Below are 14,889 nucleotides of genomic sequence, written 5' to 3'. Positions count from 1 at the left end.
CTTTCATTCACGGCTGTCAATCATGACGTCACACACCTTTATTATAGCATCAAATAACCAAGTAAAACCAGACTTATCAGAAGAATGAACACTTGAACAAACACGAGCGTGATAAGAACTACTTAAAATGACAGGAACCATCTTTGAGAACATTTTATGTGTTCTTTTTATTTTTGATCTATGTGTTTTGGCTTCACTTTTGTGGAGCTGTCATACTGTACGTTTATGGCACAGCAGCAGACTCATGTTTCTTCTACTGGGCTCACCGCTAAAATGATTTCATTAAATTGTCAAGTGGTTTAAGACCAATCAAATTGCTGGACTGGCAATCACTTGAGGGGTGTTACTGGTTCGGATGTCTTATTTATGGGGAGGTATATGTTCCATAGCTGCTAAGGGGATGGCTTTTTCTCTCAGGTGTGGAATATAGGAATATGTAAGATCGAAAAGGCTATTAAAACTTGGAGAATTAAATATATATATATATATATATATATATATATATATGTATTAAAAAACACTAAGTAGAACACCACTCCCTCATGTTGAAGCCACTTGAGGTCCTTTGGACATCTGATTAGGATGCTCCCTGCCTCCCTGCTAGAAATATTCCAGGCATGTCTGAAAAGGAAGAAAACCGTGGGCAGAGCCAGAACACACTGGAGGAATTATATGCATATTATGTCTGGCCTGTGGATGATTTGGGATTCCCTCGATAGACTTGGAGGACATGACTGAGAGAAAGGGCACCCATGCGTCTGTCCATAGGTGCCAACTGGTGGTCACCTTGAACCATATGTGAACATGTGTCTAAAAATGATGGATGGAAGGATGTATCTTTGCTTTTCCTCTCACCGAAGTACTGGATGTGTTTTTTACTGCTTCTATTTAGCACCTCTCATGGTGACTATGGGAGTATAATTTCCAAACAACATGTAACTATTCTTAACAGATTGATGGCCCATGCATAAGCATGTAAGCTCATATTACTTTTAGAAGTATGTACATTATTTTGAAAGAAGGTTGTTTTGCTAAACAGCTGGGCAATGTTGCAATGTTGCTCAAACAGGAAGTGCATTTGTTGGGCGACTATTTTCATATACAAGCGCTGGAACGTACTCACAGCAGCAGGACGGTGTCTGTGAGACACACAATGGATCATGTGCAACAACACAGGACAACACTGGTGGTCTATGGCACAGAGGAATAATCTATATCAGGATTTGGATACACGGGCAATACTTGTGAGTTGGATGATTGCATTGTTGGTTTTGTTCTTAACTTGCTCTCTTAATCTTCCCCTTTCTTGTCCAGGTAAGCCTACATGCCGCTGTCCTGTTGGTTTCTCAGGGCCTTTCTGTGAAAGGAGGATTTGTGACAACTACTGTTTAAATGGGGGAACATGTGACATCACTCAGGGGAACCAGCCAGTGTGCCGCTGTATGGCAGAATATACCGGGGAGCGCTGTCTTTACCGTGAGTCCTGCACCCACTGCTCGGTGGCGGCAAACACAACAACAAACGGATTATGCAGGTCATGAACTTGGCCTCAATATGATTGACATTAGCCTTTCAAGTCTAACCGCAAGAACAGTCACAACAAAGCATTGATTTGAATTCAATATAGAGCTAAACGTTTGAAAGTTCACACGCAGAGTGTGGAACAAAAACGAGCCCCTGAAGTATTTTCCTTCCACAAACATTCGCCTCTATTTACAGATAAACAAAATCAAAACCATCAAAAAAAAAAAACCTTTGGGTGTTTCTGTGCTGACGTGATAATGTATTTTCTTTGCATTGCTTTGTCATAATGGGTTGTGGGAAAACAATTTCAACCGCACATCATTAGTATTTTCCTAACGTCGTCTGCCCAAGGGGTGATATGTTTTCATCTGTGGCTAAGATGTCATTTGATGTGGGTAATTGAGTCCCATTAAAGCCCTGTACAATTCTAATCAGACCAGCTTAAACTATGTTCCAAGTTTCTCATTACACACTACCCTCTCTCTCTCTCTCTCTCTCTCTTTTTTTTTTTATCTCTCTGTCTGTGGAACAGACATCTGTCATCACTACTGTGTGAACTCCAAGGCCTGCACGCTATCCAGCAGCGGCTATGTGGAGTGTGTGTGTCCTGCGAGGTTTGAGGGAAACAAGTGCGAGGTGGACAAGTGTCTTCGATGCCACGGAGCTCCCTGCCTCATTAACGAGGAGACAGGAGATGTGGTTTGCAAGTGAGTGCTTGGTATCTGCTCACTTTTCTCGTCCCTCATCCCTTTTGCTATAATGCTCGGGCTGTATGGTCCTCTCCATCTAAGGAAAAGCATCAGTTCCTCAGTGTATCGTCGGGGCTCAGTTGCTGTATCTTTTGTCCGCAGGCGGAATTAATTGATTTGATTAAATCTGAAAAATGTATTGGCCCACACACCCTACAGCAATTCAGGTTGTGGTAATGACAATGAATTATAAGCTAGGTGAACTCTCCCGCTTTATATGAATAATGAATATGTTTGACAAAACCAACACTGACTAATTTTCTCCTTGTAAAAGTCTAGTTTTCTGCTTGTCGCTAGCATCCATTATTTCTTCATCCCCCAGTTGCACAAACGGCAGAATAGCACCGAGCTGTCAGCTGTGTGACGGATATTGCTACAATGGAGGCACCTGTCACCTGGACCCCGACACCAACCTGCCTTTCTGTCAGTAAGTCACTGCTTAATGGGTGAAGGAAAGTGGGGGAGAAAAAAAAAAAGAATGTTCTCCACTATTATTCAAACTCTATCTTGTTTCGATTCAAATTCTGGCTCTGTGCCCCAGAAAGCCTGGCCTTAGAAGCAACGCTAAAAAAAAAAAATCACCAAGGGGTACCATTTCCCTGCTTGGAGAACAAGATAGATGTCTTCCTCTGGAAAGAAATCCTTAAGTTGAGGGAAGATTTGATGTCACTATGTGGAGGCCATGGCACAGCGGGGAGCTGAGTGCCAGTACACCATCTTATGCTGTGTGACACCTCACTGTGGCTTAAGGTTTTTAGGCAGATAAAAAAAGGGTTTCAAAGCCCCTTCAAAGCTTGCCATTCTGAACATATCACACTGTTCCTCCTTGCAGTTAAGAGCTGATGTCAGGCCTCTCTGACTCTCTTCAGTAGTAGGTTTTAGAAGTTCTAAAAAAAGAAGCTGAGGTGTGTGTCAGTGTTAGGACATGCCATGAAATCCAATGGCAAAAACTTGTAACAGACAAAAGCTTGACTGGCAGACACGAGGGAATTATTGTGAAAGACTACTCAAAGCGCTGGCCACAGATTAATACCACCTCGACTATAATCACATGCAGCGCTGTGTTGAAAATCTCTCCAAGGAGGAAATTGGAAATCCTTTTCAAAAGCCAAACTCTTTCTTTTTAACTGCCCATTGTCCGCCGTAGTTAAATTGAAATTTGCGGTCATCACTCACAAATTCCAGGAGATGGAATCAATTTCTATGCAAATGATCTTATTCGAGGAGGTTAATCGATCTTGATAATGTGGTTTATTATTTGCTGCACAGAACAGAGGTTATGTGAGATGATGGATATGTCTGTGTCAAGAAATCATAATGTTTGCCCTTAATACTCTGAGTAAATGCATATTTCATGCAGGGCATAATTGCATCAGTGGCCAAGATGATTCTTGCATTAAACACTGAAAAAATATTGAATAGAGTTCAAAACGTATGATTCAAGACAGCCATTGGTAAACACCCAAGCTCTCACCGTTATTTACTGAGATTCATTTAGAAGTCGTTCTTGAAAAGCATTTCAACTATACAATAGCTTTTTTTCCCCCCAAAATGTAAAAAGTCTCACTTACTTCAACAATTGTGTTGTCAATCAGTAGAGATAACCACAACGGTATTTTTTATCTGAAGTATGACTAATCTCTGATGATGTCGCTGAGAAGCTGGCTTTGGAATATGTGTGTACAATAGCATTACTTTCTTCCAGATGAAAAGATGTTCCTGATGTGACACAACGTGTATGTGTCACTTTGACTCTTCATTCTATTTCTGAATAACAGTCTGTCCAGAACAACTATGATAGAACTTTGTAAGGATGTCTTTACAGGATTGGCTAACAGGATCCAACGGAGTTTGAACAGGTCCCATATTCTTCTCAAATCTAATTATGTAATGTGGTTTAGTTTAGAACTAGAGTTATCCAAATGCAAAACAATGTAGCTTACTCTCTCACTGTATGGATTATGTTTCTGAATATATCCTATTTTAACATTTGGGTGCAAAACTTCTTATTGAACTTTGAAATAAAAAAGAAAAAAGTGTGACACTGATATGTTTACACAGGGTCGAATCCATTCAACGAGTCGCAACAATTTTCAATATTGTTTATGAAACTGCAAAATTATAGAGAGCTGAAATCATGACTTCCGGGTTAACTTCCTCAACTCAGTGCATCCTCTCATTCAACACAAAAAAACTGTTTTACTTTCTTTATTCCAAGACAGACAGAAGAGATGAATTATTAAATAAAGACAGATTTTTTTCCAAAAAGCTAAATCCATATCTTAACATATGAGGCAAGCCCCACGACATAGTGCTGACTGAGGCTCTGTCGTTGGTGTTGTTACAATGTGAATGGGATTTGAGGGGCTTTACTTCTGGAACAGGAACCGGAAGTTCCGGTTTCATTTCGGCTCTCTATATAAACGCACTTTTCATTCATTTTAAAGGCCTGTGATTGTGTTTCCCGAATATATTATGCACAACGTAGTAATAGACAGTTGACATGACAGTATGTGTTTTTCTGTGTATGTGGTAGAATGTGATATTCACAATACAGTATCTTCTCTATGATTGTATTTCTAATGCATCTTATACATTTAGATATTTATATTTTTTTTAATTATATTTCTTATATTTTTTAGCCTTCTTCAGCTGAAATTTAGTCAAAATTAAGTTTTTTGGTTATTACATTGTTACATGAATTGACCAATCAAAGACCTTATTTCTCAAGAACCCACATCTCTGAGCTGTGACCACTGTAACAGACACTTCTCTTGCAGATGTTCCCCTCACTTGGTGAGCAGTAAAGTTGACTTACTGTTCATAGTATTTATTATGCTAATTTGCTTGATGCAGACACAACATTGACTTACTCCATTTTATGACTGAAGCTGCTGAAAGAGATTACAGTGTCAGCCTCCACTCATCAAGCAGCAATATACATTCTCTGGGCCCTTTTATCACTCCCAACACAATGTTTTGCAGCTGCACGTCAGGGTTCAAGAACCAACGTTGTGATGAGCTGGCCAACCCCTGCGATTACTTCTGTCAGAATGAGGGGATGTGCACATTAACAGCTCTTAACAAACCACGCTGCAAGTAGGTCCTTCTCACCTCTCCAGCTGTATTCAGAGCCCACCACTCACCCCTCTTTGTCCACACCCCCACCCCAACTCCATCCGGCTCCATTCCAGCCTCAGTCCAGCGTTTGGGCTCTTTGTCACAGTGCCGCCTTGTAGCAACTAATCATGTAATAAGTGTAATAAGATAGTGACTTGTCAAAAAGCAAGACAAAATAGTGAACTGAAAGACAGTATAACGGCGTTATTTGTTTTCTAGATTATGATCACATTTAATTATTTTTGGAAAAGCTCTTTGTCTTTATTGAAATCATTTCCAGCCATTTGAATGTCACTGGAGCGTGTCTTCAGTGAATATGATATGACTTTCTATTTTGATTGAAATGCGTTTTGTCACACTGCCCTGGCTCAAAGGAGGACAGGTTATCTTATTAACTGTAATTAATATGCTTGTAAAGTTGTTGTCAAAAACGGTTTGCCTTTTTACAAGCAAGCAACAAGCGTAATAATAAATGTCTTATTATAAGATGACGTTTAGTAACAGGTATAAATGCTATAAATCCTTTCATCAATCTAAGCATGTTCCCCAAAAGGTCTTTTATTATTATTATTAATATTATTTTTAGCATAAGTATTATCCGTAGTAGTAGTAGTAGTAGTAATAGCAGCAGCTAGACCTCAGTAGTAAGATATTTTAATATCTATAATAAATTAAAATCCTTTACTTAGAGCTACATTTATACAAACAGTGTTACATTCTGAATACGTATTAGCTGATGTGGCACTTGTTACATTATCGGTTGCTGCATGACTCTGTACCTCTGCTGCCCCTCACTGCCACCCATCTCATGCAGTCGTCACTCAGCACACGGGGATCGGGAGGCGGTGAACTAAAACTTGACGCCGTCTGTGTCATGTGGGGCGTCATTCTGTGCATTTGCAACCTTTGCATGATGGCAAGTTCAAGATGTTATCCACCGGTCACCGCGAATGCGTACAACTTGCTAGGCTGAACGACTCATCAGTAATCAGTGTTTATCTTTTATGCCTTTAAACCCTGGTTAAGAGAATGTCTCTTATTTCTTAAAGAATTAGTCTTCTCATGGTTTAACTCCCCATTGCTCCCAATTTCCCATTCAAATTCATGCCGCTGTGACATTTCGTTCAACAAGGGGCGTGATTCATTTCCTGGATGTATGGGGCTGCATTCTTATTTTTGATAGCCTGATGTTCTTAGAGTGCATGTAATTTAGAGTGATTTCTTTCTGTCGTCATCCAGTCGCACCCACCAGATCACTCATGCATCACAGACCCATCTGCGTCAGTTGTGTGAAATTAAATATCACCTCCTCTAACAAGGGTCATACATCACGCCCATCGGATCCCATTGGAACACAAATGAGATGACGACTTGTTGTCCTGCTGTCATCCTTTGATATTTTTCCACACTGAATATTCAACATGTAAATTCACACACACACACACACACACACACACACACACACACACACACACACACACACACACACACACACACACACACACACACACACACACACACACACACACACACTGTTTATGGACACAACATGTATATACATAGTGCTCTCTCTCCAGGTGGTGTTTTGTTTGTGTTGGATCAAAGCACTTCATAGCAAGACTGAATCATAATGTGTGTGTATCTGTAAGCCACGGTCACATCATAATGTAATTCATTTTGTAAAGGTGTCTTCACAGCAGTTTTCCGCTAGGAATCATACTCTAATGGTAGTTTATTTTTACTCTCTTTTTGACCTCCTTCAGATGTTCAGCCAATTGGGCAGGAACACAGTGTGAGAGACCCGCCCCTAAAAGCAGCAGATCAGACAATACCAGAGGAGGTGAGTAGTTCAAGTCTAAATATAAAAACCTTACAGTTTCCTGTATGGATGAATACATGTATACATCGCTACTACGGTGCTTGCAATCCGTGTTTGTACATCTGAAATGATCGTATCTGAAGCATCCACACATTTCTACAGGGAGGTTTATTTCTACTCCAACCCGTACCGCACAATTGGATTTGGTCCTGATTGGCAACCTAACTAAAGAATTCCTGAACTCCAGCCAACCTTTCCAGTTTGCAGTATTTGAAAAGAAAAGATTTCACTAAGCAGGTTTACCTTGTATAAATTAGACTTCAGTTATGTGAATGTTCTGTCTGCAAATTCATTTTGAAGTCAAACATTGAAATCTCTGAAGGAAAAGTTCTAAATCACCTTTGGGACTTCTGCTAGTCCTCACTAAAAGGTGTTCAAAATGATTATTACCTATATTATTATTATTATAGACTCTATTCATTTACATCAATGTTACTGCATAGACCACACGTACTGGACATTTGTGTGCAGTCTGCCAAGCCCAAAGAAAAGAAGGAGGCCTTTTTTTTTTTTCTTTTTTTTTTTTCAAAGCCACAGTCAGGCATGCTTACACACAATGTGTCACTATCTGAGCCCATCTCAGCTCCTTTCAGTCGTTTCTCATCTTTCCACGCCATCTCTCCTCTGTCCGTCTCTTAGGGAGCATAGCTATCATTGTGCCTCTGGTCCTGCTGGTAATCTTGATTGTGATGGTGGTAGCAGGTGTTTTCATCTGCAGACGGAGGCAAAGGTAAGGAAATAAATAAAGAAATAGAATATAAATAGGAAAAGAGCTGGCTTCTAAGCGACAACAGATGAGGAGAGATCCAACGCGACGCAGCTTTGAAGATGAATGGACGTCTTTGCTTTATAAATGAAAAGTTTGTTGTTTGTTTCAACATGTTCAGCACAACACCTGACTTCTGCACTAAGCCTCTGATTAGAATTCAGCTTTTAGGTCTGCCCAGAAAAAGTTATGTACTCCAAGTGTGCCAAGCAGTATGATTGTGTGATTTTTTTTTGATTTTTTTGTGTGTGGAGCTGGGCGAAGCTGAGCAGCATGTTGACCTGCATGTTGTGTATCACGTTAATGATTCCTGGCTCCGCACACCTCAGGGGAAAACGTGTCCAGAGGCAGCCCATGACAAACGGAGGGATAAACGTGGAGATCGGGAACCCGTCATACAACATGTATGAAGTGGACCATGACAACCACGCTGATGCAGGCAGCCTGCTGAGACCCAACTTCACGCTGGACCCTCACAAGGTTGGCTTTATGAGCTCAATGATAAACTAAGCGCAACAAATAAATATGCTCAGTTTCTCATTTTAACAAGATCCGTCTCATGATATCGTCCATGTTGTTTTCATTATCACCGCGTGTCAAATTATTCAGTTTGAGCGAGAAACGTTTCTGATCCCGTTATATTATAAAATGCGGTGAGCTCGTTCACTGATTTACTCTGACGTTAAATCCTTTTCCTAGCTGTACGATTATTCATGTTATTGACTGGATAACAGATTTAAGTATTACCATATCATGTGTACTTTTTTTACAGGAGGGATCTGAAACAAGAGATGTTCATGTTATAATGGGAATTCATTTAGTTTGGTTGCCATAGTGGCAGCAATATGTTATACTAAAGAAATATTGCAGTTTATCGAGTTGGAAACAAGTTGTGTTATTTTTTTAGTAAATCGTTCTTGGATCTATATTTAGCTATTGTGTGAATTTGTCAGTATGCTCAGAACTCAGTTGACAGGAATTCCACTATTTCCAGACATTTTATCTAATTTATCAGCATATGCATTTATGAAAAGTGCCGTTGCATTACTTTTTTAAGAACTCGAGTAGCCACATTCAATCATGTCCTCTCACACATCCTAGATAAATAGGGCGGCGCTTGAAAAGGGAGAGGAGCGGATTTTATTGACATCAATCTTTAGCTCACCTGCTAATGACTGAACTTGTTCAGGAGCATTATTGCTGCACCCGCATCTCTTCCCCTGAATAGTGACACAGTGTCGATCACTCCCAGCTGAACACAGTTGCCTGTGCTTCGACTCATTACATCTGCAGCACATGGGTGTGTACAGCAAACGTTTGTGTAACCTGAGAAAACAATCCTATTTCTGAGTTTAATTGCTCCAATAACTGTGATAATGTGATATGTAGTGTTGGGAAGACTCAGAAGGAATTGCGCCAGGTTTTCTGGAGATACGGTAGTGTGCAGTAATGTCTCAGGTTGGGGCTTTTCACCTGCCTGGTGATTTATTCTGTTCATGGCCCTCAACCCCACACTAATACTCAGCATATCAAATGAATCATAACACCGTTACTGATGTTGTTATCTAGCTTACCTGCTACAGCTTCAAGCCTAATGCTATTGCTTCTTGCCCTGCCAACTCTGACATCTGCTATTCTCAGTGCAATCTGGCTGTACTTTCAACAAAGGCGTGCGCGCCGCCTCGACTCTAAACTAGTTTATGTATTCCACTCCGCTCTCTCGGTCCCCGACAAATCCCTACTTCTTTAACTCAGTGCAGTTTTCCTGATTATAAAGAGATTGTCGACGGATGAAAAGTAGACGGCTACGCATTGTCATATGCGACGAAACTGTTTGGTGTTAGCTGTGTTAGTGAATTTAACTTTGCACTGTAAACGGAGGTGGTGCCTGTTGTTTTGCAGGGCTGGTGTGTAAAATCCAGTGACCCTCACACCTTGGGCATCAATTCTGTGCCCAAGGAGGTAATCCCCGGACAGGTGAATGTTCCAAACTTTACTTTGTGTTTGCCCTCTAGAAAACAAATTCACCCTCATGTAGGCAAGCAGTGTGCACTGTGCAGTTACCTGTCAAACATCTAATTACCTGTACCAACTAAATAAATGAGCTCAAAGTGAGTCAAGGTAACATCCACAGTCCTCTATATCTGTTTCCTACATCATTTGTGAGATCAGCATTTCATTTCCGAACATCAAAACTAAAAGTTTTTTAAAGCTGCTGCTGTACTGTACTTCAGACAGTGGGCTTACGTGAAATTCATGTTTAAATTGGCTTCCTCCTGCATGTTGCTGTGTGTTACCGTACTATTGCATGCTGAATAACGATCCACTAATTGCATCTAGGAGTCTTGTCTTGTCCTTTTCTTTGTACTGCTTCAGATAGATAGAACACTTTAAAACCTTGATGGTCACAGTGGACTTTCCCTAAAACTTTTTTTTTTTCTATGTAGCTAAAATGGCCCTTGTGTTTTGTGGAACAGGAGTTTGTTTGAAGTGAATCCACACACAATTAGCTCTACTGAGGTTTTTTGTTTTTTTTAAGTCACTTTTAGCTCACGTTCTGTTTTTTTTTTTTTGCAAACTGACCTGCCAACTCTTATCAACCTCAATCTGTGTGCTACCTGCCCACCATAAACAGCACACTGACAAAGTTAGCGACTAGCTGTAGTAGTGCACATAGTGAGGTGTTTAGCAGCCAAAGAGCCAGATGTTTTTTTTTCTCATGAGGCGGTGGAGACCAAAAACAGAGCTGAAAGAGTTGGATTCACCAAGTGTACAAAACACGACTCCAGATGAACGATGATGCTGTTTCGTACCTAATGTTTGCTCACGAACAACTTCACAACAAGATGATCTGTCAGATGTTGTGTTCTCAGCTTGTTCCAAAACAACAACAACAACAACAACAACAATGTATTAATGCAGCTTTAAGAATCTCATTGTTCTAAAGGGATTCATATAAATACATATTTTTCTTTCCTTTACAGCCCATGAACTACTCCAACCCAGTGTATGCAAAGATCTATATCGACGGGCAAAACTGCCGGAAGCCAGTCATCAGTATTGATGAGAGGAGAGAGCTACTCCCAAAGAAACTAGAGGGGACAATTCATGAAACCGCCGCATAGCCTAACTTTACACTTTGTACTTCTTTTTTACTACATTGTACAATGTATAATACAAAAGGAGGAAACCAGAATTTCTCTCTTTCCTATGAGGCTCTTAGGTTTTACTGGTTTAGCATCAGCATAATGTCCTTGTTGGTGTGCTGAAGAGATTTATTTTCCATTTACTGTTCTAATGTTTGTCAAACATAAATTATGACACTGAAGTTAAGCTGCTGATTTGCAAAAACTTTATTAACACCACGAGCCACACTTGTGCACAGTTTAAACCTTAAATTGCAGCGCTATAAAATTTGTACCCATAACTGTTTCTCGTTTAAGTGGAATCCGGACAGTGTGTCGTTTTGTGAAGATAGCGAAGGCAGGTTGGCTCAATTTTTCTGAACAAATGTAAGTGTCGTTGAGAAGAGTTAAGTGGAATGTTTAAGGCCAAATTATTTTTCTTCTTTTACATGTCATGTGACGTATGGACCACAAAGCTTCTCCTCTAAGCACTGAAGCTTTATATTTTTGAGGTTTTGTATTTTTTTTGTTCTCCTCGGTAGCTGAAGGATCTACTTACTGGATTTCCAGTGAAGGCCATACTATCAACATGATCTTTTCTCACACATTATGTTATCCTGTCTTTATCATATCTGTGGGTTTCCAGCTCCATCTGCCCTGTTTCTAACGTAATAAACCACATGAACTTATCTTTTGGTGAAAGAGATTGAAGCCGCCCTTGAATGTTCTCCGATCAGATTGCCAGATCCTCTACTGTACACTGAAAAGACAGATACTGAATACCATATTTTTGTAGGTCTCATATATCAACAGATGAATAACAGATTTAGACAAGGAAGAGATTTACCACAGCTACGAAAGGTTATTAGGAGTTATTATCAACACATCTGGTACTACAGGAAAGAAAGATGATAAATATAAGAAATTTTATAATTTTGTATTTGATTTGTATGTTGTTTGGCTGCTTGTATTTTGAAGAAATGTATTAAATGTAAGTAATTTTTATATAAAAATGTAAATCGATATTGAATAAAGGGGGCTTATTTCCACGCTGTGTCCGTTTCTTAGGCCACAGCAGATCCCTCTGCAGCCCGTTCAACCCCTGATCAAACTGGCACAGTTGTATTTCCGTGGCACACGTGGCCACTGACCCGACATGTCCGTCAACAGTGTGACGTCTGTCACTTGCTGCGCGGAGGAAGGTGGCTGATGGGAGATTATTGCCCTCCCTGTGTGTGCAAGAAGGCCAATACAATTCATTACCTGGTGGTGGTGACACAGCGTCAGAGCCTCCTGCTGAATGACGATTCAGTCTCCTTTCACTAAACTTACAACGTCCGTCGCTCCGCACACTTCACCATGGCAACCAGAGGAGGCAGCAACACTCCTGCCCTTTTCTCCATCTGTCTGTGCCGTCAGCCGGATCGGCACACCCAGCCCACCGCATTTTAAAAGACGGTACAAATAGATGCCATCGTTTCCAGTCTCCTTAATTGTCCTCCACAGTAAACCTTTGAGGATGAGACATGACATTTACAAAATGTTAAACGTACGAGTCCAGATTACGGTTAGTATAAATCCGGCCCATTTTCTACAAATCAAAAACCTATGTGACTGTAATTGGACATGTTTTTTTTTGGATAAAGCATACAGGCCCGTATGCTGAGAGGAAGGGGAATCGCTGCACCGCTGCTGCAACTGTGGCTGAGAATACCAATGCAGTAAAAGTACCTCAAATGAATCAAATGGTTGACTCTGTGCTGATTGAAGGGATCCTGTGTTATAACATGTTAGGATCTAGTTGCAACGTTCATCTCCATCTCTTTTAGAATAGTGGTTTATGGGGTTGAGAGGCAATTATTTTTATATATTTCTTTGCAGTACCGTGGTTTCTCATGTCCAGTTTTCTTAATATAGTTGTGTGAAATGAGTTCATGGTTTTGAAAACATTTAATACAAGCATTAGGTCACTTGTATTTGTTGCATTCCTAAAGCTTGGATGGACAAGAAACCCTCCTGGTTGAATCGTCGGTACAAAAGATCCATTGGAAAATATCTGGTTCTTTTCTCAGAAAGTCAAAAGGTACAAGCCAGTAGTCATATACACATGAAGATAAAAGTCTACTAACTTCCCAAGAGCATTTCTGTAATAAATATCCACTCACTGAGCTTAAAATTCAGTTGCGCAGTACTGAAGCCGAAAACGGCCGTCCTGGCATTTTCTTTTATCTCGTTATCTCGAGATAACGAGATAATCAACTCGTTATCTCAGGAAAACAAAAGGTTTCCTCTTATTACTTATAATGTTTATCAGAGATCAGCAGTACAATCCCAGCATGCCTAGAGATGACTGCGATCAAGCCGCCCTCGCGTTTCCACGGTCAAATCGGCCGACAGACCCTAAACTTGAAGTGCACCCATACTCTGACTCATATATATATATATATATAAAAAGTATATTATAAAAATGACTGTATATAAAGCCAATCAAGCGTGTATGTATGTATGTATGTATGTATGTATGTATGTATGTATGTATGTATGTATGTATGTATATATATATATATATATGCTTGATTGGCTTTATATACAGTCTTTTTTATAATATACTTTTTACACACCGACTTCACAATCTATGGTCAGCTGGATTCTGGTTGATTAATGCATTTGCCATGAGTGTCATTATATGGGTACATATGAGTGTCAGTAATAATGTCAGGACATTGTAATTCATCCCAAGCAAAACAGTTTTGAACTAATGAAGCCCTCCAGCTCAGCAGTGATAGAACTCAGCTTCACTGAAAGTGCTGCTGCCCACTTACTCAGCCCCTAAAGTGTATCAAAAGAAAACAAAACTGAAATTTGAAAACTCGTCCTGAACTAAGAGATGCCTGGCTCTCCCCTCCCCTCACCTTGCCTATTGATTTATTGTCTCTTTTCCACTTAGCAAGCATCACCATTCTCCTGCATAAACATCAGAAAAACCCAGAGGGCTCATCTCTCGGACAGAATCAATAACAGCAGGAGTCGTATTCACATTATATACAACAGCTCCTGCATACTCATGCTACAGCCTGCACCAAGGAAAAATGCTCAAAAAATACTAAAAAAAAAAAACCTGAATATTAGAGCACGACTAAGAATCTATTTCATTAAGCCATCAGTAATTCTTGGTTTCGACATCAATAAACATGACACACCCCACAGCGTTTTGATCCAGTTTACCATACAGGGATTTAGTGTAAACTAGACTAAAACGACCTTCAATGGAGAAATTATTTGAAAACATTCTTAGTCTAGATTTACACTTAATCCTTATCAGGGAAGGGTGTCCATGATGTCCATCAACAATCATCAAATCTCTAATGTTTTATTATACAAAATAATAATTACTACTGAACTCAAATGTCCAAGAAAGGTCCATGAAAGTTACTATTATATCTTTCATAATGTTCAATATTTGAGTATGCTGCAAACAGTGGGAACCAAGAGTTACATTTAGCTTCGATCGTATATCAGGAGTTTGGGTGTGGAAGGTAGACATGCTGACCTTGTAGAAAATAATTAAAAAAATTACAGGTAAGAAATTATATCATCGACCTGGTTCATGAATCACTTTTATTATCCAGCGTTTTGGAACGAGTCTGCTTTGTCCTAAAAAGACCTGTAAAGTACGTTCTGAAGCATTGCACTCCTATCTAATTTCTAAAGGCTTTTTACTAAAGA

At 39.9% G+C, this 14,889-nt stretch overlaps 1 protein-coding gene across 1 annotated transcript in view; it reads left to right on the top strand.

Moving 5' to 3' along the window:
- The window catches only part of lrp1bb (low density lipoprotein receptor-related protein 1Bb), a 232,969-nt gene extending 220,757 nt beyond the window's left edge, over nt 1-12,212 (top strand). The window contains exons 83-90 of the mRNA XM_068701483.1: nt 1,315-1,476; nt 2,057-2,231; nt 2,596-2,700; nt 7,157-7,233; nt 7,912-8,002; nt 8,368-8,518; nt 9,941-10,015; nt 11,023-12,212. Coding sequence (XP_068557584.1) covers nt 1,315-1,476; nt 2,057-2,231; nt 2,596-2,700; nt 7,157-7,233; nt 7,912-8,002; nt 8,368-8,518; nt 9,941-10,015; nt 11,023-11,163 — 977 coding nt within the window. The 3' untranslated portion in view covers nt 11,164-12,212. The remainder of the gene's footprint in view (nt 1-1,314; nt 1,477-2,056; nt 2,232-2,595; nt 2,701-7,156; nt 7,234-7,911; nt 8,003-8,367; nt 8,519-9,940; nt 10,016-11,022) is intronic.
- The last annotated feature ends 2,677 nt before the right edge of the window (nt 12,213-14,889 follow it).

The sequence above is a fragment of the Cebidichthys violaceus genome, unplaced genomic scaffold (assembly GCF_023349555.1).
Source record: "Cebidichthys violaceus isolate CVI_PGR_0920_01 unplaced genomic scaffold, fCebVio1.0.p SCAF_11, whole genome shotgun sequence".
Lineage (NCBI taxonomy): Eukaryota > Metazoa > Chordata > Actinopteri > Perciformes > Stichaeidae > Cebidichthys > Cebidichthys violaceus.
Note: the sequence above shows the minus strand (reverse complement) of the source record. Positions and strands in the feature narration are given on the sequence as shown.